Source organism: Phocoena sinus, chromosome 14 (assembly GCF_008692025.1).
Source record: "Phocoena sinus isolate mPhoSin1 chromosome 14, mPhoSin1.pri, whole genome shotgun sequence".
NCBI classification, from domain to species: domain Eukaryota; kingdom Metazoa; phylum Chordata; class Mammalia; order Artiodactyla; family Phocoenidae; genus Phocoena; species Phocoena sinus.
Genome location: NC_045776.1, coordinates 24,047,893 through 24,073,215, shown reverse-complemented (window position 1 = coordinate 24,073,215; position 25,323 = coordinate 24,047,893). Strand labels below are relative to the sequence as shown.

Sequence of the window (25,323 nt, the reverse complement as noted above, 5' to 3'; positions counted from 1 at the left end):
GTCTCCCCTGGGGTCACTGCTCCTTCCCCTGGGTCCCGATGCACACACTACTTTGTGTGTGCCCTCCAAGAGAGGAGTCTCTGTTTCCCCCAGTCCTGTCGAAGTCCTGCAATCAAATCCCACTAGGCTTCAAAGTCTGATCCTGTAGGAATTCCTCCTCCCATTGCTGGACCCCCAGGCTGGGAAGCCTGCCGTGGGGCTCAGAACCTTCACTCCAGTGGGTGGACTTCTGTGGTATAAGTGTTCCCCAGTCTGTGAGTCACCCACCCAGCCGTTATGGGATTTGATTTTATTGTGGTTGTGCCCCTCCTACCATCTCAACGTGGCTTCTCCTTTGTCTTTGGATGTGGGGTATCTTCTTTGGTGAGTTCCCCTGTCTTCCTGTCGATGATTGTTCAGCAGTTAGTTGTGATTTCGGTGCTCTCGCAAGAGGGAGTGAGTGCACATCCTTCTACTCCGCCATCTTGAACCAATCCTCCCACCTCATACTAATTAAGATGGCTATTATAAAAAAGAAACAGAAAACAGCAAGTATTGGTGAGGATGTGGAAAAAGTGAAACCCTTGTGCGATAATGGTGGGAGTGTAAAATAGTATAGCTGCTATGGAAAACAGTATGGCAATTCCTTTAAATATTAAAAACAGAATTATCATATGATTCAGGAATTCCACTTCTCAGTATATACCTGAAAGAACTGAAAGCAAGGCCATGAATACATATCTGTACACCCATGTTTAGAGCAGCATTACTCACAATAGCCAAGAGGTGGTAGCAACCCAAATGTCCATCAACAGATGAGAGAAAAAACAAAATGTGGTATCTATCTATCTATCTATCTATAATGCAATATTATTCAGCCTTAAAAAAGAAGAAAATTCTGACACATGATACAACATGGATGAACTTGAGAACATTATGCTATGTGCAATAAGCCAGGCACAAAAGGACAAGTGCTGTATGATTCCACTTCTATGAGGGGCCTGTTGGAGTCAGCTGCATAGGGACAGAAAGCAGGTGGTTGCCACCGGCTGCAGAGAGGGAGGAATGGGGAGTTGTTTAATGGGTGTAGGGCTTCAGTTCTCCAAGATGAAAAGAATTCTGGAGATGCATTGTGGTGATGGGTGCATAACAATGTGAATGTATTTAATGCCACTGAACTATAGGCTTAAAAATGATTAAGATGGTAACTTTTATGTTATGTGTATTTTACCTCAATTAAAAATTTAGAAAAATACAAGAAACGATAGGAAAGGATTAGCTGAAGTTAAGGCAGAATTTATTCAATCTCCCTGCAATCATATTATCTAAGACATAAGCGGTGGTTATTTGGCAAGGATACAATTCCGTTTAAGGCCTTCTATAGTTGGATTTTAGTTCAGAAAGGCAGCATATTTGGTACAAATTTGAGAGAATTTATTCTGGCATGGGCTCTTGTTCATGGTAAATGCATCTTTGCCTCACCATTCCTTGACCAAACTCAATCACTCTCAGTGCAGGGCATGGCATGACCTTCACAGCTTCTCTGAAGGTCACCTGGCATACTGTGGCCTGGCCAAGTCATGTGAGCGTGGACGAGGGCAGGCTCCCTGCTCTCCTCAAGCTGTGTTCTCAATGATGACCGCAATTCCTTGGCCCCCTCCAATGCAGGCCGATCCTACAGCGTATTTTCCACCCCGACGCCTAAGAAAGAAAGCAGTGGCTGAAATCTACTTGAATAAAGAACGGACAGAATTAGATAATTAAGTAAATAGTATTTATAATGGTCACATTTGCATTATTCATTCTTGTTCAGCTCATCAGCTCAATCTTTTTTCCAGTCCTCAATATTGGAGAAAAGAGGAGAAAGAATTTGGAAAGCTGGATAGTCTTATTTTTTTTAAAAAAGTAGTAACAAAGAAGAGGGAGGCTGAAACAAATATAAAAGCTTAGGCTGCTGTGAGGAAGGAGTGACGACAGGAGGTAATTGGGATAAACTGGAAGTTGAAGAAGGGGGAGTAAATACTCAGCCCCTTTGGTTTATTTGTTTTAGATTTTTATGAACCTTAGAATAAGTATAATTACTGAAGTTCATCCATATGAAAGGTCAGATAATTTAGAAACATTTCATGTGCCTTTCATAAAAATCAGACACCTTTAAAGTACCATCTGCTCTAATTCTTCAGTCCTGATAGAATAACCCTGAGAAACCATCAAGGGATTATTTTTTGTGCACATCAGTCACTCATTTCATCTCAATCATTAAGTGAAACAGGAGAGTCCCATTGACCTTAACTTCACAGGGGGGCAGAGTGATTTCCTGCCATGACATATTTGGTTTTGTTTGCAATTTCCCTACTAACAGAGCAAAATGATCCAAAATACACAGTACAGAAGGAGGAGCTCTTCCATTAAAACTGAAAAGTACCAAACACACAGAAGGCTCCTCCTGGAACCCTGGAAACAATGAAGGAAAACCTTAGCTCAGACCCAAATTGTCAGTTTGCTTAGGTTTCTTAAATGACAGCACCTAGATCAGTATTTTGTTTTCTTAAATAATTGTGTCTCAGTCCTATAACTGGCACTAGAATGCAAGTGCCATGAGAACCAGGGCCTCGTCACGGGCTCACTGCTCCGCACCAGCACCAGGGATGGGGCCAGATGTACACTAGGCCCTCAGTGAACACGTGCTGAGTGGCTGCACTGCGAATGCGAGTAAGAGCGAGCATCCCAAGAGCAGAGGCACCAACAAGTCAACTGAGTCGTCTATAAGGTCTACTGAAAAAGGGGTATCCAAATAACCTGTTCCTGGTGAGAAGTAGTGCGAGGCGGTACGAAGAAGAATGAAAAATGTTGGATTATTCTGGGGAAACCCAAATTCATGCACTTACACAAAAGATGGCAAATCTGAAAAGCAACAATTTCTAGCACGCACCTTAATTCATGAACCAGGTGTGCAGTAACCCTTGATCCAGATCCCCCTAATGGGTGACCCAAAGCAATGGCCCCTCCATTCACGTTGGTTTTACTTCGGTCAAGATCCAAACTCTTTTCAACTGCCAAGTACTGGGGAGCAAAAGCTTCATTCACCTTAAAACAATCAAAACACTAATAAAAATGCTTATTCACAAACTTATTTCTAACTGAGAACTGTCCAGTCCTGTCAATGGCTAATTATCCCGTTTTTTGGTTCTACTTAAATTACATTGCAAGGTTATTTTAATTTATCTTCAATCATTCTTTGTAAAGATAACAGGTTTGAAAACGGGTATATTTACTAAGTGATACTTTAAGTGTAATATATCCCTTAGAGAAAAGAAATCCTCAGTGATACTATAAATGGATACTGGACTAGAGGCAGTAGGATACTGTAGAAAGCCCACAGGTTCTGCAGCTAGATGGACAGTTCAAATCTTGGCTCTATGGATGTTCTTTAAACTCTCTTGACACTCAAATTTCTTCAGTGGTAAAATGTGACTGTCGTATCATCTTAAGAGTTATTGTTAAGGTTAAGTGAAATCATGGGTATTAAGTGTTTAGTGTATTATCTGACACAAGCAAGTATTCAATAAATAGTTGCTATTATTATTACTACTACTCAGTACTACTAGCCACACTTCCAAGAAACTGACAGACAATAAAGAACAAACTGTCAGGGGGGACAGCTTCAAGATGGCGGAAGAGTAAGACGTGGAGCTCACCTTCATCTCCACAAATACATCAAAAATACATCTACATGTGGAACAGCTCCTACAGAACACCCACTGAAAGCTGGCAGAAGACCTCAGACCTCCCAAAAGGCAAGAAAATCCCCATGTACTGGGTAGGGTAAAAGCAAAAAGAAAAAACAGAAACAAGAGAATAGGGATGGGACCTGCACCTCTGGGAGGGAGCTGTGAAGGAGGAAAAGTTTCCACACACTAGGAAGACCCTTCACTGGCAGAGACCGGGGATGGGTGAGGGGAAATCTTCAGAGCCGCGGAGGAGAGCGCAGCAACAGGGGTGCAGAGGGCAAAGCGGAGAGATTCCCGCACAGAGGATCAGTACTGACCAGCTCTCACCAGCCTGAGAGGCTTGTCTGCTCACCCACCGGGACGGGTGGTGGCTGGGAGCTGAGGTTCAGGCTTCAGAGGTCAGATCCCAGGGAGAGGACGGGGGTTGGCTGCGTAAACACAGCCTGAAGGGGGCAAGTGCGCCACAGCTAGACGGGAGGGAGTCCAGGAAAATGTCTGGAACTGCCTAAGAGGCAAGAGAGCATTGTTTCAGGGTGCACGAGGAGAGGGGATTCAGAGCACCGCCTAAACAAGCTCCAGAGACGGGCATGAGCCGTGGCTATCAGCGTGGACAGCAGAGACGGGCATGAGATGCTAAGGCTGCTGTTGCAGCCACGAAGAATCCTGTGTGCAAGCACGGGTCACTCTACACACCTCCCCACCTGGGAGCCTGTGCAGCCTGCCACTCCCAGGGTCCTGTGATCCAGGGACAACGTCTCCAGGAGAACACAGGTCGTGCCTCAGGCTATTACAATGTCACGCTGGCCTCTGCCACTGCAGGCTCGCCCCCCATTCTGTACCCCTCCCTTCCCTTGGCCTCAGTGAGCCAGAGCCCCCAATCAGTTGCTAGGTTAACCCTGTCCTGTCTGGGCAGGGAACAGATGCCCTCAGGTGACCCACATGCAGAGGTGGGGCCAAATCCAAAGCTGAACCCTGGGAGCTGTGCGAACAAAGAAGAGAAAGGGAAATCTATCCCAGCAGCCTCAGGAGCAGTGGATTAAATCTCCACAATCAACTTGATGTACCTGCATCTGTGGAATACCTGAAGAGACAACGAAACATCCCAAAATTGAGGCGGTGTACTTTGGGATCAACTGTAGACTTGGGGGTTTGCTTTCTGCATCTAATTTGTTTCTGGTTTTATGTTTATCTTAGTTGAGTATTTAGAGCATATTATCATTTGGAGATTTGCTTATTGATTGGGTTGCTCTTTTCCTTTTTTTTAAATATATATTTTTTTCCTTTTTCTCCTTGTGTTAGTGTGTATGTATATGCTTCTTTGTGTGATTTTGTCTGTATAGCTTTGCTTCTACCATTTGTCCTAGGGTTCTTTCTGTCTGTCCATTTTGTTTGTTTTGTATAGTTTTTAGCGCTTGTTATCATTGGTGGATTTGTTTTTTGGTTTGGTTGCTCTCTGTTTCTTTTTAAACTACTTTTAAATTTTTTTATTTTTAATAATTAAAAAATTTTATTTTATTGTATTCTTTCTTTCTTTCTTTCTTTATTCCTTTCTTTCTCACTCTCTCTCTCTCTCTCTCTCTCTCTTCCCTCCCTCCCTCTCTCTCTCTCTCTCGTTCTCTTTCTTTCTTTTTTTTTTTTCCTCCATTTTCTTCTGAGCTGGGTGGCTGACAGAGTCTTGGTGCTCCAGCCGGGTGTCACGTCTGAGCCTCTGAGGTGGAAGAGCCGAGTTCAGGACATTGGTCCACCAGAGACCTCCCAGCTCCATGTAATATCAAACGGCAAAAGCTCTCCCAGAGATCTCCATCTCAATGTTAAGACCCAGCTCCACTTAACGACGCTGGACACCCTAGGCCAAACAACTAGCAAGAGAGGAACAAAACCCTGCCCATTAGCAGAGAGGCTGCCTAAAATCATAATAAGTCCACAGACACCCCAAAACACACCACCAGACGCGTCCTGCCCACCAGAAAGACAAGATCGAGCCTCATCCACCAGAACAAAGGCACTAGTCCCCTCCACCAGGAAGCCTACACAACCCACTGAACCAACATTAGCCACTAGGGGCAGACACCAAAAACAATGGGAGCTACAAACCTGCAGCCTATGAAAAGGAGACCCCAAAACACAGTAAGCTAAGCAAAATGAGAAGACAGAGAAAGACACAGCAGATGAAGGAGCAAGGTAAAAATCCAACAGACCAAATAAATGAAGAGGAAATAGGCAGTCTACCTGAAAAAGAATTCAGAGTAATGATAGTAAAGATGATCTAAAATCTTGGAAATAGAATGGAGAAAACACAAGAAACGTTTAACAAGGACACAGAAGAACTAAAGAGCAAACAAACAATGATGAAGAACACAATAAATGAAATTAAAAATTCTCGAGAAGGAATCGATAGCAGAATAACTGAGGCAGAAGAATGGATAAGTGACCTGGAAGATAAAATAGTGGAAATAACTGCCTCAGGGCAGAATAAACAAAAAAGAATGAAAAGAATTGAGGACAGTCTCAGAGACCTCTGGGACAACATTAAACACACCAACATTCAAATTATAGGGGTCCCAGAATAAGGAGAGAAAAAGAAAGGGACTGAGAAAATATTTTAAGAGATTATAGTTGAAAACTTCCCTAATGTGGGAAAGGAAATAGTCAATCAAGTCCAGAAGCACAGAGAGTCCCATACAGGATAAATCCAAGGGGAAACACACCAAGACACATATCAATCAACTAACAAAAATTAAATACAAAGAAAAAATATTAAAAGCAGCAAGGGAAAAGGAACAAATAACATTCAAGGGAATCCCCAAAAGGTTAACAGCTGATCTTTCAGCAGAACCTCTGCAAGCCACAAGGGAGCGGCAGGACATATTTAAAGTGATGAAAGGGAAAGACCTACAACCAAGATTACTCTACCCAGCAAGGATCTCATTCAGATTCGATGGAGAATTTTAAACATTTACAGACAAGCAAAAGCTAAGAGAATTTGGCAACATCAAACCAGCTCTACAACAAATCCTTAAGGAACTTCTCTAGGCAGGAAACACAAGAGAAGGAAAAGACCTACAATAACAAACCCAAAGTAATTAAGAAAATGGTAATAGGAACACACATATCGATAACTACCTTAAATGTAAACGGATTAAATGCTCCAACCAAAAGACATAGATTGGCTGAATGGATACAAAACCAAGACCTGTATATTTGGTGCCTACAAGAGACCCACTTTAGACCTAGGGACACATACAGACTGAAAGTGAGGGGATGGAAAAAGATATTCCATGCAAATGGAAATCAAAAGAAGGCTGGAGTAGCAATTTTCATGTCAGGCAAAATAGACTTTAAAATAAACTCTATTACAAGAGACAAAGAAGGACACTACATAATGATCAAGGGATCAATCCAAGAAGAAGATATAACAATTGTAAATATTTATGCACCCAACATAGGAGCACCTCAATACTTAAGGCAAATGCTAACAGCCATAAAAGGGGAAATCGACAGTAATACATTCATACTAGGGGACTTTAACACCCCACTTTCACGAATAGACAGACCATCCAAAATGAACATAAATAAGGAAACACAAGTTTTAAATGATACATTAAACAAGATGGACTTAATTGATATTTATAGGACATTCCAATCAAAAACAACAGAATACACTTTCTTCTCAAGTGCTCATGGAACATTTTCCAGGATAGATCATATCTTGGGTCACAAATAAAGCTTTGGTAAACTTAAGAAAATTGAAATCGTATCAAGTATCTTTCAGAGTTTTTGGTTTTTTTTTTGCGGTACGCGGGCCTCTCACTATTGTGGCCTCTCCCATTGCGGAGCACAGGCTCCGGATGCGCAGGCTCAGCGGCCATGGCTCACGGGCCCAGCTGCTCCGCAGCATGTGGGATCCTCCTGGACTGGGGCACAAACCTGTGTCCCCTGCATCGGCAGGCAGACTCTCAACCACTGTGCCACCGGGGAAGCCCTCAAGTATCTTTTCCAACCACAACGCTGAGACTAGATATCAATTACAGGAAAAACTCTGTAAAAAATACAAACACATGTAGGCTAAACAATACACTACTAAATAACCAAGAGATCACTGAAGAAATCAGAGGAAGTCAAAAAATACCTAGGAACAAATGACAATGAAAACATGACGACCTAAAACCTATGGGATGCAGCAAAAGCAGTTCTAAGAGGGAAGGATAGCACTACAATCCTACCTCAAGGAACAAGAAACATCTCAAATAAAGAACCTAACCTTACACCTAACACAATTAGAGAAAGAAAAACAAAAAACCCCCAAAGTTAGCAGAAGGAAAGAAATCATAAAGATCAGATCAGAAATAAATGAAAAAGAAAAGAAGGAAACAATAGCTAAGATCAATAAAACTAAACGCTGGTTCTTTGAGAAGATAAACAAAATTGATAAACCACTAGTCAGACTCATCAAGAAAAAAAGGAAGAAGACTAAAGTCAATAGAATTAGAAATGAAAAAGGAGAAGTAACAACTGACACTGCAGAAATACAAGGATCATGAGAGATTACTACAAGCAACTGTATGCCAATAAAATGGACAACCTGGAAGAAATGGACACATTCTTAGAAATGCACAACCTCCCAAGACCGAAGCAGGAAGAAATAGAAAATATAAACAGACCAATCACAAGCACTGAAATTGAAACTGTGATTAAAAATCTTCCAGCAAACAAAAGTCCAGGACCAGATGGCTTCACAGGCGAATTCTATCAAACATTTAGAGAAGAGCTAACCCCTATCCTTCTCAAATGCTTCCAAAATATAGCAGAGGGAGGAACACTCCCAAACTTATTCTATGAGGCCACCATCACCCTGATACCAAAACAGACAAAGATGTTACAAAAAAATAAAACTACAGACCAGTATCACTGATGAACATACAGGCAAAAATCCTGAACAAAATACTAGCAAACAGAATCCGACAGCACATTAAAAGGATCATACACCATGATCAAGTGGGGTTTACCCCAGGAATGCATGGATTCTTCAATATACACAAATCAATCAATGTGATACACCATATTAACAAATTGAAGGAGAAAAATCATATGATCCTCGCAATAAATGTAGAAAAAACTTTAGACAAAATTCAATATCGATGTATGATAAAAATCTTCCAGAAAGTAGGCATAGAGGGAACTTACCTCAACATAATAAAGGTCATATAGGACAAACCCACAGCCAGCATCGTTCTCAATGGTGAGAAACTGAAACCATTTCCTCTAAGATCAGGAACAAGACAAGGTTGCTCACTCTCTCCGCTATCATTCAACATAGTTTTGGAAGTTTTAGTCACAGAGATGAGAGAAGAAAAAGAAATAAAACAAATCCAAATCGAAAAGAAGAAGTAAAGCTGTCACTGTTTGCTGATGTCATGATACTATACATAGAGAATCCCAAAGATGCTACTAGAAAACTACTAGAACTAATCAATGAATCTGGTAAAGTAGCAGCATACAAAATTAATGCATAGAAATCTCTTGCATTTCTATACACTAATGCCAAAAAATCTTAAAGAGAAATTAAGGAAACACACCCATTTACCATTGCAACAAAAAGAATAAAATACCTAGGAATAAACCTACCTAAGGAGACAAAAGACCTGTATGCAGAAAACTGTAAGACACTGCTGAAAGAAATTAAAGATGATACAAACAGATGGAAAGATATATCATGTTCTTGGATTGGAAGAATCAACATTGTGAAAATGACTATAGTACCCAAAGCAATTCACAGATTCAATGCAATCCCTATCAAACTACCAATGGCATTCATCACAGAACTAGAAGAAAAATTTCACAATTTGTATGGAAACACAAAAGACCCCGAACAGCCAAAGCAATCTTGAGAAAGAAAACCGGAGTTGGAGGAATCAGGCTTCCTGACTTCAGACTATACTACAAAGCTACAGTAATCAAGGAAGTATGGTACTGGCACAAAAACAGAAATATAGATCAACGGAACAGGATAGAAAGCCCAGAGATAAATCCACACACATATGGTTACCTTATCTTTGATAAAGGAGGCAAGAATATACAGTGGAGAAAAGACAGCCTCTTCAATAAGTGGTGCTGGGAAAACTGAATAGCTACATGTAAAAGAATGAAATTAGAACACTCCCTAACACCATACACAAAAATAAACTCAAAATGGAGTAAACACCTAAATGTAAGGCCAGATACTATCAAACTCTTAGAGGAAAACATAGGCAGAACATTCTATGACATACATCACAGCAAGATCCTTTTTGACCCCCGTCCCAGACAAATGGAAATAAAAACAAAAATAAACAAATGGGACCTAATGAAACTTAAAAGCTTTTGCTCAGCAAAGGAAACCATAAACAAGACCAAAAAACAACCCTCAGAATGGGAGAAAATTTTTGCAAATGAAGCAACTGACAAAGGATTAATCTCCAAAATATACAAGGAGCTCATGCAGCTCAATATCAAAAGAACAAACAACCCAATCTAAAAATAGGCGGAAGACCTAAATAGAGCTTTCTCCAAAGAAGATATACAGATTGCCAACAAACACATGAATGCTCAACATCACTAATCATTAGAGAAATGCAAATCAAAACTACAATGAGGTATCACCTCATACCACTCAGAATGGCCATCATCAAAAAATCTACAAAGAATAAATGCTGGAGAGTGTGTGGAGGTAAGGGAACCCTCTTGCTCTGTTGGCAGGAATGTAAATTGATACTACCACTATGGAGAACAGTATGGAGGTTCTTTAAAAAACTAAAAATAGAACTAGTATATGACCCAGCAATCCCACTACTGGGCATATACCCTGAGAAAACCATAATTCAAAAAGAGTCATGTACCACAATGTTCACTGCAGCTCTATTTACAGTAGCCAGGACATGGAAGCAACCTAAGTGTCCGGCAACAGATGAATGGATAAAGAAGATGTGGCACATATATACAATGGAATATTACTTATCCATAAAAAGAAATGAAATTGAGTTATTTGTAGTGAGGTGGATGGACCAAGAGACTGTCATACAGAGTGCAGTAAGTCAGAAACAGAAAAACAAATACTGTACGCTAACACATATATATGGAATCTAAAAAAAAAAATTGCTTCTGAAGAACATAGGGGCAGGACAGGAATAAAGACGCAGGAAAAATGACCTCACGATCATCAGAAGTCCCAAAGACAATCATGTCAGGGTGTTGAGAGCTATGTCTTTGAGTGTTTATACATCTATAAATGGTGATGAACAGCTCTGCGGAGCTGACATATTTCAAGAGTTTTAAGTGTGAAATCTAAAGTCAGAAATTTAATGGTACTTATTTGCTAATACAAATATGGTAATTAAGCAGCCCCCTTTGCAGCTCTGAGCTATGACCACCAAAGAATGGAAGAAGAGATTTAAGGATAAACCATTCATCTGAAACCACAGTTACTTGGTGAGAGATTACCACAGAGGACGTCACACATGTGCCTAGAGTGAAAAGGCCCTTACTCTATCAGTTTAAATAGAGAGATTTCCTTTGTTATATTAGTTATTTCCCAATATCAAGTAGCTTAATTACCTAAAATTTTCAAATACTCCCCAAATGTAGAATGTATATAATCCATTTTTAAGCATTTTCTTTATCCTTTCTTTTAATTGTACTAAATATTTAAGTTGCCTTTGTTTTAAATTAACATTAAACAAATCACTCTTGCAATAAATTTAAGTTTCCAATGCCAAAAATTATGATAGGTGCATTCCAAATCAAGCCACACTATGGTGTAAAAGCCAAAGGTAAGTTTGGGGGATGGGGGTGGTTGTTAACTTGGCAGAAGTGCAAGAATCTTTTAGATTTGGGATCAGATTATTGTTTTTCTATTAGGTCAATTTTTTACCTGTATTTTTTCACTTTAATCCATAAAATAAGGGTAAAGTTACTTATTTCTCACTCACCTTATATAACATTCAATTCAATTCAACAGGAACATTAATAGTCTAAAATGTAGTAGAATCTTACGACGTCATAAAAAGTTTCTAAGAGTTTATACTTTAGTAGAAGAAATCAGGCTCTTTTAATTATTCAAATATAAATAAGGCATTTTAATCAGGTATGGCCTGATTATATGCCAATACAGGCATGTAATGAAAGTAATACTTATTTAGATTCACATCATTTGGAAAGTTTAATGGTACTAAAACAAAAAGAGCTATAAAAATCAAACTAAAGCCATTTATGCAATAGAAGTTGGTGGTTTATCTGTGCTGTAAAAAAAGTAGAACACTTACTTCTACCAAATCCATATCCTTAAGACTTAGTCCTGTTTTCTTCAGTGCCCCATTGATAGCAGGGACAGGACCTATGTAAGAACAAAACCCAATTTCATCTTATAAGTATCAAATTTCTCCTTCTTTACTAATCAGGTAAGTAAGGAGGAAATAAAGTGACAGTTAGTAGCTGAAAATCTTGCCACCCTGATAGCACACAATACTAAATGATATGACAATAAAGAAACAGGAAATGGGACCAGGGTGAAAAGCTGTTTATGCAAGTTGTAGATAAGAGACTTAACATGAAAAGTTCTACCATAAGTGACTTTAAGAGTTCAAACAGCCAAAGGAGTCATATGGGGTTTTGTATAGATCATTCTTTTTTTTTTCTACAAAGTCTTCCTTTATTAATGAACTCCTATTTCCCTCATGGTAATATTGAGAGATTGAAGCTCATTGGTTCCACAAATTTATATACACATCTATGTACATACACACATAGGTGTTTTTTTGCTCTTTTTTTTAATGTTTTTTTTTTATTTTAAAAAATTTTTGGCCTCTTTGTGCAGCTTGTGGGATCTTAGTTCCCCAACCAGGGATTGAACCGGGGCCACAGCAGTGAAAGCGCCAAGTCCTAACCACAGGAGCACCAGGGAATTCCCATGTATAGATCATTCTTAATACCAAATGGTAAGGCAGACTGAGCGCTCTCCTGGGATACAAATCATATGTATTCCCAGTATAGAAGTGACTGTGGCTACACTGAATTTTCAGGCCCATTTGGACAAAAGGCAAGAAACAGCAGTAGTATCTCCATATGGGCATAGTAAGATAGGAAGCTACCAGGCACTTCAGGGAAAAGATATCTGAAGCAAGGAGACGTTTATAACTCCAATGGTAAGCAGAGATTTGAAGTAAAACATAACCCCCACTGAAGAAATGCAAATCCACCTTAAAAAACTTCTGAAATAAACTTTAGCTCCCAGATTTCTGATGATCACTAATGACAGTTTAATACTGCTGATAATTTTTAAGTAAATTGATATTTCTTTCCAAAAAAAAAAAATCTGGCTAGGGATGATTATCTACTTCTCTATCGGTTCTTAGAGAATGAAATTGCCATAAATGTCTAAAAAGAAAAATATGTGGTTGTGTTTTGTTGAATTCAAGTAGTCAAATATTCCGTATCAAGTTTCACAAACATACCCAAGGTAAAATGGGAAATCAGTCTTTATAAGAAAAGCAAAACACAATCTAGATACAATGTAATTAATTTTGTCACCCTAGTTAAAAAGTTTCTTGGACAACAGTCTGCTGATTGGCAGGGCCATCCAATTAACACTTTTCGAGTTAAAGCATCAGTTCTATACTGGCTACTGATTTAATACAGAATCTAATTCCAGATTCTCTTTGTATCTCTAAGACATGAAAATGGGATGGGTAGTCGATAGAAGAGCATTAGTTATCCAGCATGGTCAGGGGGTGAAGTATCCTACGGGGTGAAAGGTACACAGAACTAAAAGCTGAGGGTATAAAACCATTGTACATACTTCCATGTCTTCATAACCACAGTCAGCATGACTAAATGTGTTCATATTAACTTAGAATCATTACACTCAATTGTAACAATATGCTAGGCCACAAGCTAATTTTTTTGTTTTTCTTTTTTCGTTACGCGGGCCTCTCACTGTTGTGGCCTCTCCCGTTGCAGAGCACAGGCTCCAGACGCGCAGGCTCAGCGGCCATGGCTCACGGGCCCAGCCGCTCCGCGGCACGTGGTATCCTCCCAGACCGGGGCACGAACCCGTGTCCCCTGCATCGGCAGGCGGACTCTCAACCACTGCGCCACCAGGGAAGCCCACGCAAGCTAAATTTTAAAGGACTGTTTCCATACCACTATGCTATTTACTGGGACTCAGGAAGGTAGAGTATTCTTGTTGGGAAAAGGACACTTGACTCCTAGTGCTAGCTCCTACCACTAACAGCTGTGTAACCTTGGGTACCTTTGGGGGCTATAAGCATCTCATCAGAAGTGCTTTGAGCTGGTTTTTAACTCATTTCTTTTGAAGCACTGGAATCCTTTCTACAAATGAAACCCTGTAACAGATAAAGCAAGAGCTGCCCTGGCTGAAGAGGCATTTCAATGGCATTTATTTTACTACGGGGCAAACATTCAGGCCCTGAAATAGAAGGAAGAAAAACTACATTTTCTTGCTCACTAACTGTGTCAAAATGTATCAGAACCTCTTAAATGAGGTTAAACTGAAAACTATAAAATAACTACTTACCTATATCAAATAAATATGGTTGATCGTCAAAACAATCAAGGTACAGTGAAAAAACCCCACATTCCTAGGCTCTACCCTGGACCTACTGAAACAAAACCTTGGGGTGGAGTAGGGTCATGGGTAGATTCTGATCATCATTTGGGGTTGGGAACCACTGCCCTAGATACCAAAATGATAAATGCCATACCAACATACAGATATTTAATTTTTCAAGCTACCTTCCATTTCTAAGATGAAAGTTATATTTTGCTGACAGCGGGTAGCTGAAAGCTAGTAAGCTTTTAAGACTGTAATAAAGAAAAAAAAAAGACTCACAAAGCAGCTACTAGAGTTGTGGGAAGATTAAATGAGATATATTAAGGACCATGTGTAAAACACCCAGTGGGGTGTGTATCTTCTCTATTTCACCCCATGATTTTTCCATCTCACGTTTTCTTCTGTCTTATCAGTACCTCGTAATCCTTCTATGTTGTTTACCGTGTGTTAATTTTATGTATCTTAAACGGACAACGGGACACGATTACTGCCCAGAAGGAGTTTACATGGTCTTGATCTTCCTATTATGCCTGGCACAGTTTTTCATAAAGATTAGTTGTTTAAATGATTGATTAACAATCTCCTTTTCTCTACAAGTGCCCTTGATTTGGCTACTGTTTCAGGAATCTGAATGCCAAAGAAGGCTTATCTTCAGAAATGTAACAGAACCAGTTTGTTTCACTACAAACTTACCAATACCCATGATAGCGGGATCACATCCAGACACAAAATAGCCCACAATTCTTGCCAGTGGTGTGAAGTTATGTTTTTTAACAGCATCTTCACTAGCTATGATAACAGCTCCAGCACCATCAGAAATCCCCTTGGAAACAAAAACAGATGTTAACTAGAGGGTAAAAGAATAGAGTTAATCAAGGTTTGAACTAATGGAGTGGTATTAGGATTATGGCAACACATAGGAAGCAGTGCCATAATTTGGGATACAAGTAGTATTAGTGGCACACTGCTGGGTTAAAGAGATTGTTTTAGGCACAGAATACAACCTCACTAAGGGAAAATAGGAAAGAATGTCAAGAAAAAGCTTATAACCAGATGTGGGTAGATGTAAGAAGAAATCTGATGAGTTGTATACATGAGGAAAAAAAACTAAAATAATAAGCCAGGTAGATCTCCTTCTAACATTCTGAAAAGACTAAGAAATTGGAAAAGTATTATATAAGGGCTCCTGGCTAAAATATTTTATTTTGGACTATGAAAACCCAAATTAATAGAATATGAACACTACTAGCTTAAGCTAGATAAGCAAAGACTAGCATGAAAGGTATCTAAAAGGTACTGCATGATTATTTTGCATTGAACACATCAGGAAGAGTTCAAGATAATCCGTGGCACTACCTACCGATGCGTTCCCTGCAGTGACGGTTCCTTCTTTCTTGAACACTGGAGGAAGTTTATTTAACTGCTCCAGGGTTGTTTGGGGCCGAGCATGTTCATCTACCTGCACTGTCTGTTTTCCTTTCTTTGTCTTCACCTCAATTGGTGCCATCTCATTATTAAAGTAACCAGCATCATTAGCTGAAATAGTAGAAAGACTATTCATAAGACAGGGGGAAAAAAATAACAGAAAGCAGAAAAATGAAATCAAATATATCCTTCAATTTATTAATTTAGGCTGCACCACACAGCTTGCAGGATCTTAGTTCCCCAACCAGGTGTGGAACCCGTGCCCCTTGCAGTGGAAGCGCAGAGTCCTAACCACTGGACTGCCAGGGAAGTCCCTATATTTCAGTTTAATTTAATGTTTCAGTCCCTATATTTCAGTTTAATTTAATTAAGTCCCCATATTTCAGTTTAATTTAATATTTCAGTTTAGTTTCAGTCCCTATATTTCAGTATATCTCAGTCTATTTTAATATAAGCCTTTATTACTTACATAACTTACCTTGCCTATTGGAGGATTTAATATACTATCATCCATGCAGATGCGTTCTGTACCTTTTTAAAATTACAATTTCCGATTTTTTTTTACAAGGTACCGCTAGACTATTAGTGTTTGTTACCTACAGGTGTAATGGCACTGAATGGATTTCATGCCGTTTTTTAACTTCTCTGGGTGAGACATGAAGTAATTAAAAAGTTACCAAGCTGCACCTACAGTCAATAATAATGTATTGTGCACTTAAAATTTTATTAAGAGGATAGATCCCACGTTAGGTGTTCTTACCACAATAAGAAAAAAAGTTACCAAGTTGTCTATGTCACCAAGTAATCCATGACTGAAATTTAATGACAGGCAACCTGAAGAAATTATACGTGCTATTACTGACACAATTCTAAGTAAAACAGCTTACCTACTTCCACCTCCACTGAGTGGACTAGACAATAGTAATATAAAGCTTCAGAAATAGAATAAGCCAGGAATAATATGACCTTAATTTTGATATCACTTTATAGCAGGCTAACACTTTCCTTATTTGGTTCTCACAACAACTCTGTTAGGAAAAAGGGAAGGCAAATATTTTTATCTGTGTTATTAGCTCAGTGAATAAATACTTGGTGAACAAATGACTTGACTGAAGTCAGAAAAACTGTATGTGGCAAAACTAGAAATAGGCTGGTAACGCTTGACCTCTACGCCAATACCCTTTCACTTAAATGTGTAACCAAAAAACAGAGGATGAGTTGGATTGGCTCCATTAGACTTATCCCTCTTGAAATGCTAAAATGAACTTTATCCTCACTATTCCAAGTATTTAATACCCCTAAATAAGAGTTTCTGCTCATTTATAATAGTTTAGTTTTCAAAACCCTTTTCAGAGGACTAACAAATTTCTTCAACTCACCATACTGATAAAAGAATGGCTGTCATCTTGCTCGTTTTGGACTGGCTCACCAGCAGTGTGCAATGTTACACAAGGGCACCATGGCACCACATCTAGGGCCTTGGACTAGTTCTGGGTCTCTGAGTCAGGTGCAAGGATTCTCAATTAGGAATGGGAGAGAGAAGTCATAAAAGGATACCCAATGGGTCTTTCCCAAACATATCATCCCCTTCTTGTGCATATGATATGCCTCTCGGGGGGGGACATCCTCTCTGTCCCAGCTGTCCCAGTGAGCCATCATCTCTGATGGAGTGTATCATAGCCCTCAGAGTCTTCTGCTGACGAGTTTGGGGCAAAATTCAAGTGTCTGGATAGGGCTAATTAACCATACTACTTTTTAAGTAGTATTCACATACTTCAAAAGAGAAACACCCAGTTAATTTGCAATTATAGAATATTTAGTCATTAAAAAAAAGGAATAATGAAAAACTGTGGTTTTCTAAAGGTATACTTTTAAACTAATATGACCTTTATAATCTAAAATGATAAAAATCTTTCCTAGTTTTCTTTCTATAGATATCTATAATAAACAATTTCACCGACCAGCTTTCCACCTCTGCTGTGACTGCAGGGCATATTTGTCGCTGTCTTCTCTGCTTATTTTATGTTTTGCAGCAAGATTCTCTGCAGTAATTGCCATTGGGATTTGGATATGCTGATCTGTTAATCCTGTCCACAAAGAGTCTTCCAGCTATTAAAAGAAATTAATAAAATGATCCGTAAAGCGTATCTTTTGAAAGTAATATGCTATCATTTCTTTAAATTTAAATAATCAACAGTTCCAATAAAAATAGTAAAATTAGATTTTCTGATAAGCATTTAGTATTATGATTTATATTCGGTTCTGAGACATTTTTTTAAAACCATCCAACACCATAATAAAATGCACACACCCTCCTCTCTAAATGCAGGGCTCTAAAGAGAGCCAACAGTGCTAAACGTGCAGGGTGACACACACAGGAACTCACCCCACAATCAAAACTTAAACCCTTGTGGTTCCATTTTGTAAGAAACTTCACAGAGTCCTCATGCAACGCTTCCCTGCAGCCACCTTTGTAAAGCAGTTACAAGCCCCTTACAAAAGCATACGGCTCTGCTCTTTTTCCATCCCATGCCTTCTGTGGTAGGAACAGCTGGTTCAATCAGCTGTTACTACAAGGTTGAAAAGAGCCTGGAATAGGCTCCTTGAGTAACGGTTGGTATTTGTTATCCAATTAGTTAAGTCTCTGATAAATGTACTCCACCTGTTTCTTCTAGACTGCCTTGTCACCTTTTGAGTCACTGACCTGTCTTCCCAAAGGTTTTCTTAAATATATTAGGTATCTTAAATATTACCTCATATTTTCTAAGTCTTACTCCTTTCAACTTTCAAAAAGGCAAGGTGAGAAACTGGGTGAACGGGATAAATCAATGATTACGACTGGGAAATCCAAAGGACAGCATACTATCATTCTTTTTTTAAAAAATATTTATTTATTTGGTTGCACCAGGTCTTAGTTGAGGCAGGTGGGCTCCTTAGTTGTGGCACGCGAACTCTTAGCTGCGGCATGCGTGTGGGATCTAGTTCCCTGACCAGGGATCGAACCTGGGCCCCCTGCATTAGGGGCGTGGAGTCTTAATCACTGTCCCACTAGGGAAGTCCCTATCACTTTTTTTCAGTACTACTCAGGCAGTTCTCAAAGGGTCATTTTTTATCTGACTGATTTGGGACGCTATAAACTATATTTGAGGAGAATGTTTTCTGTGATAAAGAAGAAATCTATTCAACGGAGATTGCTCCAGAAATAAAATTTCCATAAATATTGGTAAAGATTTAATTATTTGGTTTACCAATTATTCAGTAGAGAGATTAATTCAACCTTTGCCCATCTTTTTAATCCACTCCTTCTCTTCCTCCATCTCCCCAGGTGTTAATGCCACTACCAAAGATGTGCCGAGATAAAGTCTAATTTTATGTGAGTTAAAATGTCAAAATTAACAACTACAAAATAGTTTACAAATTTTAAATCATTCATATTTTGCCAATCCCCTATTAACAAAATTGGTTTAAAATTTTTTCTCTACCCCAAAATGCTGTTATTGAAATTATAGTACAATAGCATAAGAAATAATCTTTAAAAATTTTAATGGTTCCAACCTTGAGCTCTGATCCAAACGTAGTTCCAAAACGAATATTTCTGACATAGAAGGGAGCCTGGCTCATGCTTTCAGTTCCTCCACACAAGACAATTTCAGAGTCTTTAACACAAATTTCCTATTTAAAAACAAATGAATGACAACAATGAAACCTTTTATTGTGACAGAAGTATGTACTTAAAAGTATGTATTAAGCAGTAAACCAATAGTAAAGCTAATAAGCAACATACCCTCGCTAAACAGTAAAACTTCCCCATTACAGTGTCTCAAAGGGAAATATTTGTAAAGTAATTGCAAAGCAAATGCTAAAATATCCATTCCCAAGATACAAGGAGAAAAAAAAACGAACAGACTTCAATCATTCGTGCAGAAGTAACAAATCCTACCTACATTTTGACAAGGAATGGTAATTCTTAACTCAATACAAATATTGAAAATTAGCATAGATATTAATGTCTGATATAAATGTACAGATTGCCAGCAGATAATAAAGAATAAATCCTTTAAAAAGGCAAAAGTAAAATTTACCCTATTAATGGATGAATCTGAAGGAGACCACAGATTTATAAGAACTAGGTTAACCTAGAGGACTCATAAAGAGGAACCTGTTTCATTCTTCCAAATTTTTCTACTATTTGCACTTCTCAGAAAAACAGCAAAGAACAACCCTCCAGGAGAGAGACCTTCAACATGGCGGAGGAGTAAGACGTGGAGATCACCTTCCTCCCCAGAAATACATCAAAAATATATCTACATGTGGAACAGCTCCTACAGAACACCTACAGAATGCTGGCAGAAGACCTCAGACTTTCCAAAAGGCAAGAAAGTCCTGACGTACCTGGGTAGGGCAAAAGAAAAAAGAAAAAACAGAGACAAAAGAATAAGGATGGGACCTGCACCTCGGGGAGGGAGCTGTGAAGAAGGAAAAGTTTCCACACACTAGAAGCCCCCTGCAGGTAAAGACTGCGGATGGTGGAGGGGGGAAGCTTCGGAGTCACGGAGGAGAGGGCAGCAACAGAGGTGCGGAGGGCAAAGAGGAGAGAGTCCCGCACAGAGGATCGGTGCTGACCGGCACTCACCAGCCTGAGAGGCTTGTCTGCTCACCCTCCGGGGCGGGCAGGGCTGGGAGCTGAGGCTCAGGCTTCAGTCGGAACGCAGGGAGAGGACTGGGGTTGGCGGCGTGAACACAGCCTTAAGGGGCTAGTGCACAACGGCTAGCCGGGCGGGAGTCTGGGAAAAAGTCTGGAACTGCCTAAGACAGAAGATACCATTGTTTCAGGGTGTGCGAGAAGAGGGGATTCCTTCCCCATGTGCCCACAGAAGGCAGAGCACTGCCTAAGCCAGCTCCAGAGAAGGGCTTGTGCCACGGCTATCAGCTCAGGTCCCAGAGACGGACACGAACTGCGAACGCTGCTGCCGCTGCCACCAAGAATCCTGTGTGCAAGCACAAGTCACTACTCACACCCCCCCAGGAGCCTGTGCAGCCTGCCACTGACAGGGTCCTGAGATCCAGGGACAACTTCCCCAGGAGAACATACAGCGTGCCTCAGGATGTTACAATGGCATGCCAGCCTCTGCTGCCATGGGCTCGCCTGGCATTCCAATTATGACTAACACACCCCTTCCTCTCCCCGGCCTGAGTGAGCAAGAGAGCCCTAATCAGCCGCTGCTTTCACCCCCTCCTGTCTGGGCGAGGAACAGATGCCTCAGGGTGACCTACATGCAGAGGTGGGGCCAAAACCAAAGCTGAACCCCAGAAGCTGTGCGAACAAAGAAGAGAAAGGGAAATCTCTCTCAGCAGCCTCAGGAGCAGCGGATTAAATCTCCACAATCAACTTGATGAACGCTGCATCTGTGGAATACCTGAAGAGACAACAAATGTTCCCAAAACCGAGGCAGTGGACTTTGGGAGCAACTGTAGACTTGGGGTTTACTTTCTGCAACTGATTTATTTCTGATTTTTATGTTTATCTTAGTTTAGCTTTTAGTGCTTGTTACCATTGGTGGATTTGTTTATTGGTTTGGTTGCTCTCTTCTTTTTTTTTTTTAATTTTTAAAAATTTTTATTTGTTTATATATATAATATATATATAAATATATATATATTATGTGTATATATATATATATATATATATATAAATATATATTTTTCTTCCCTTTTTTTTCTTCCTTTTCTTCTGAGCCGTGTGGCTGGCAAGGACTCAGTGCTCTGGCCAGGTGTCAGGCCGGAGCCTCTGAGGTGGGAGAGCTGAGTCCAGGACATTGGATCACCAGAGACCTCCCAGTCCCACATGATATCAATCGGCGAGAGGTCTCCCAGAGATCTCCATCTCAACACTAAGACCCAGCTCCACCCAATGGTCAGCAAGCTCCAGTGCTGGATGCTCCATGCTAAACAACTAGCAAGACAGGAACACAACCTCACCCATTAGCAGAGAGGCTGCCTAAAGTCATACTAAGTTCACAGACACCCCAAAACACACCACCAGACGTGGCCCTGCCCACCAGAGAGACAAGATCCAGCCCCACCCACCAGAACACAGGCACCAGTCCCCTGCACCAGGAAGCCTACACAAGCCACTGAACCAACCTCACCCACTGGGGAGAGACACCAAAAACAATGGGAACTATGAACCTGCAGCCTGAAAAAAGGAGACCGCAAACACAGTAAGTTAAACAAAATGAGAAAACAGAAATATGCAGCAGATGAAGAAGCGAGGTAAAAACCCACCAGACCAAACAAATGAAGAGGAAATAGGCAGCCTACCTGAAAAAGAATTCAGAGTAATGATAGTAAAGATGATCCACAATCTTGGAAATACAATGGAGAAAATACAAGAAACATTTAACAAGGACGTAGAAGAACTAAAGAGCAAACAAAAAATGATGACCAACACAATAAATGAAATTTAAAGTTCTCTAGAAGGAATCAATAGCAGAATAACTGAGGCAGAAGAATGGATAAGTGACCTGGAAGATAAAATAGTGGAAATAACTGCCTCAGGGCAGAATAAACAAAAAAGAATGAAAGGAATTGAGGACAGTCTCAGAGACCTCTGGGACAACATTAAAAGCACCAACATTTGAGTTATAGGGGTCCCAGAAGAAGAATAGAAAAATAAAGCATCTGAGAAAATACTTGAAGAGATTATAGTTGAAAACTTCCCTAATGTGGGAAAGGAAATAGTCAATCAAGTCCAGGAAGCACAGAGAGTCCCATACAGAATAAATCCAAGGAGAAACATGCCAAGACACGATTCAATCAAGGTGTCAAAAGTTAAATACAAAGAAAAAATATTAAAAGCAGCAAGGGAAAAGCAACAAATAACATACAACAGAATTCCCATAAGGTTAACAGCTGATCTTTCAGCATAAACTCTGTAAACCAGAAGGGAGTGGCAGGACATATTTAAAGTGATGAAAGGGAAAAACCTACAACCAAGATTACTCTACCCAGCAAGGATGTCATTCAGATTCGATGGAGAAATTAAAACCTTTACAGTCAAGCAAAAGTTAAGAGAATTCAGCACCACCAAACCAGCTTTAAAACAAATGCTAAAGGAATTTCTCTAGGCAGGAAACACAAGAGAAGGAAAAGACCTACAAAACAAATCCAAAACAAGAAAGTGGTAATAGGAACATACATATTGATAATTACCTTAAATGTAAATGGATTAAAAGCTCCAACCAAAAGACACAGACTGGCTGAATGGATACAAAAACAAGACCCGTATATATGTTGTCCACAAGAGACCCACTTCAGACCTATGGACACATACAGACTGAAAGTGAGGGGATGGAAAAAGATACTCCATGCAAATGGAAGTCAGAAGAAAGCTGGAGTAGCAATACTCATACCAGACAAAATAGATTTTAAATTAAAGGCTATTACAAGAGACAAAGTAGGACACTACATAATGATCAAGGGATCAATCCAAGAAGAAGATATAACAATTGTAAATATTTATGCACCCAACATTGGAGCATCTCAAGGCAAATGCTAACAACCATAAAATGTGAATTCAACAGTAACACAAAAATAGTAGGGGACTTTAACACCCCACTTTCACGAATCATCCAAAATGAAAATAAATAAGGAAACACAAGCTTTAAATGACACGTTAGACCAGATGGACTTAATTGATACTTAGGACATTCCTTCCAAAAACAACAGAATACACTTTCTTCTCAAGTGCTCCTGGAACATTCTCCAGGATAGATCATATCTTGGGCCACAAATTAAGCCTCAGTAAATTTAAGAAGATTGAAATAGTCTCAAGTATCTTTTCCGACCACAATGCTATACTAGATACCAACTACAGGAAAAAAACTGTAAAAAATACAAACACATGAGGCTAAACAATACGCTACTAAATAACCAAGATATCACTGAAGAAATCAAAGAGGAGATCAAAAAATACCTAGAAACAAATGACAATGAAAACATGATGACTCAAAACCTATGGAATGCAGCAAAAGCAGTTCTAAGAGGGAAGTTTATAGCAATACAATCCTACCTCAAGAAACAAGGAGAGGGCTTCCCTGGTGGCACAGTGATTGAGAGCCCACCTGCCGATGTAGGGGACACGGGTTCGTGCCCCGGTCCGGGAAGATCCTACATGCTATAGAGCGGCTGGGCCTGTGTGCCATGGCCACTGGGCCTGCGCGTCTGGAGCCTGTGCTCCGCAATGGGAGAGGCCACAACAGTGAGAGGCCCGCGTACCACAAAAAAAAAAAGAAACAAGGAGAGTCTCAAATAAACAACCTAACCTTACACCTAAAGCAATTAGAGAAAGCAGACCAAAGAAGAACCCAAAGTTTTTTGTTCCTCAAACCAAAGAAGGAAAGAAATCATAAAGATCAGATCAGAAATTAATGTAAAAGACATGAAGGAAACAATAGTAAAGATCAATAAAACTAAAAGCTGGTTCTTTGAGAAGATAAACAAAATTGATAAACCATTAGCCAGACTCATCAAGAAAAAAAGGGAGAAGACTCAGATCAACAAAATTAGAAATGAAAAAGGAGAAGTAACAACTGACACTGCAGAAATACAAAAGATCATGAGAGACTGCTACAAGCAACTACTGTATGTCACTTAAATGGACAACCTGGAAGAAATGGACAAATTCTTAGAAATGCACAACCTCCCGAGACTGAACCAGGAAGAAATAGAAAATATGAACAGACCAATCACAAGCACTGAAACTGAAACTGTGATTAAAAATCTTCCAACAAACAAAAGCCCAGGACCAGATGGCTTCACAGGCGAATTCTATCAAACATTTAGAGAAGAGCTAACCCCAATCCTTCTCAAACTCTTCCAAAATACAGCAGAGAGAGGAACACTCCCAAACTCATCCTATGAGGCCACCATCACCCTGATACCAAAACGAGACAAAGATGTCACAAAGAGAGAAAACTACAGGCCAATATCACTGATGAACATAGATGCAAAAATCCTCACAAAATACTAGCAAACAGAATCCAACAGCACATTAAAAGGATCATACATCATGATCAAGTGGGGTTTATTCCAGGAATGCAAGATTCTTCAATATACGCAAATCAATCAACATGATAAATCATATTAACAAATTGAAGGAGAAGAACCATATGATCATCTCAGTCGATGCAGAGAAAGCTTACGACAAAATTCAACACCAATTTATGATAAAAACCATGCAGAAAGTAGGCATAGAGGGAACTTTCCTCAACATAATAAAGGCCATATATGACAAACCCACAGTCAACATCGTCCTCAATGGTGAAAAACTGAAACCATTCCCACTAAGATCAGGAACAAGACAAGGTTGCCGACTCTCACCACTATTATTCAACGTAGTTTCGGAAGTTTTAGCCACAGCAATCAGAGAAGAAAAGGAAATAAAAGGAATCCAAATTGGAAAAGAAGAAGTAAAGCTGTCACTGTTTGCAGATGACATGATACTATATATAGAGAATCCTAAAGATGCTACCAGAAAACTACTAGAGCTAATCAATGAATTTGGTAAAGTAACAGGATACAAAA

At 39.7% G+C, this 25,323-nt stretch overlaps 1 protein-coding gene across 3 annotated transcripts in view; it reads right to left on the bottom strand.

The window, feature by feature from the left end:
• Window positions 1-611: 611 nt before the first annotated feature.
• The window catches only part of ACAA2 (acetyl-CoA acyltransferase 2), a 44,167-nt gene continuing 19,455 nt past the window's right edge, over window positions 612-25,323 (bottom strand). For 2 of the 3 annotated variants that reach the window (XM_032603560.1, XM_032603559.1), the window contains exons 4-10: window positions 19,294-19,410; window positions 17,700-17,847; window positions 15,674-15,849; window positions 15,007-15,136; window positions 12,008-12,078; window positions 2,912-3,066; window positions 612-1,680 (exon numbers count right to left, since the gene is read on the bottom strand). In XM_032603560.1, the coding sequence (XP_032459451.1) occupies window positions 1,596-1,680; window positions 2,912-3,066; window positions 12,008-12,078; window positions 15,007-15,136; window positions 15,674-15,849; window positions 17,700-17,847; window positions 19,294-19,410 (882 nt within the window). In that variant the 3' untranslated portion in view covers window positions 612-1,595. Of the gene's footprint in view, window positions 1,681-2,911; window positions 3,067-12,007; window positions 12,079-15,006; window positions 15,137-15,673; window positions 15,850-17,117; window positions 17,848-19,293; window positions 19,411-25,323 lie in introns of all 3 variants that reach the window. The other variant, XR_004345507.1, reaches the window with a different exon arrangement.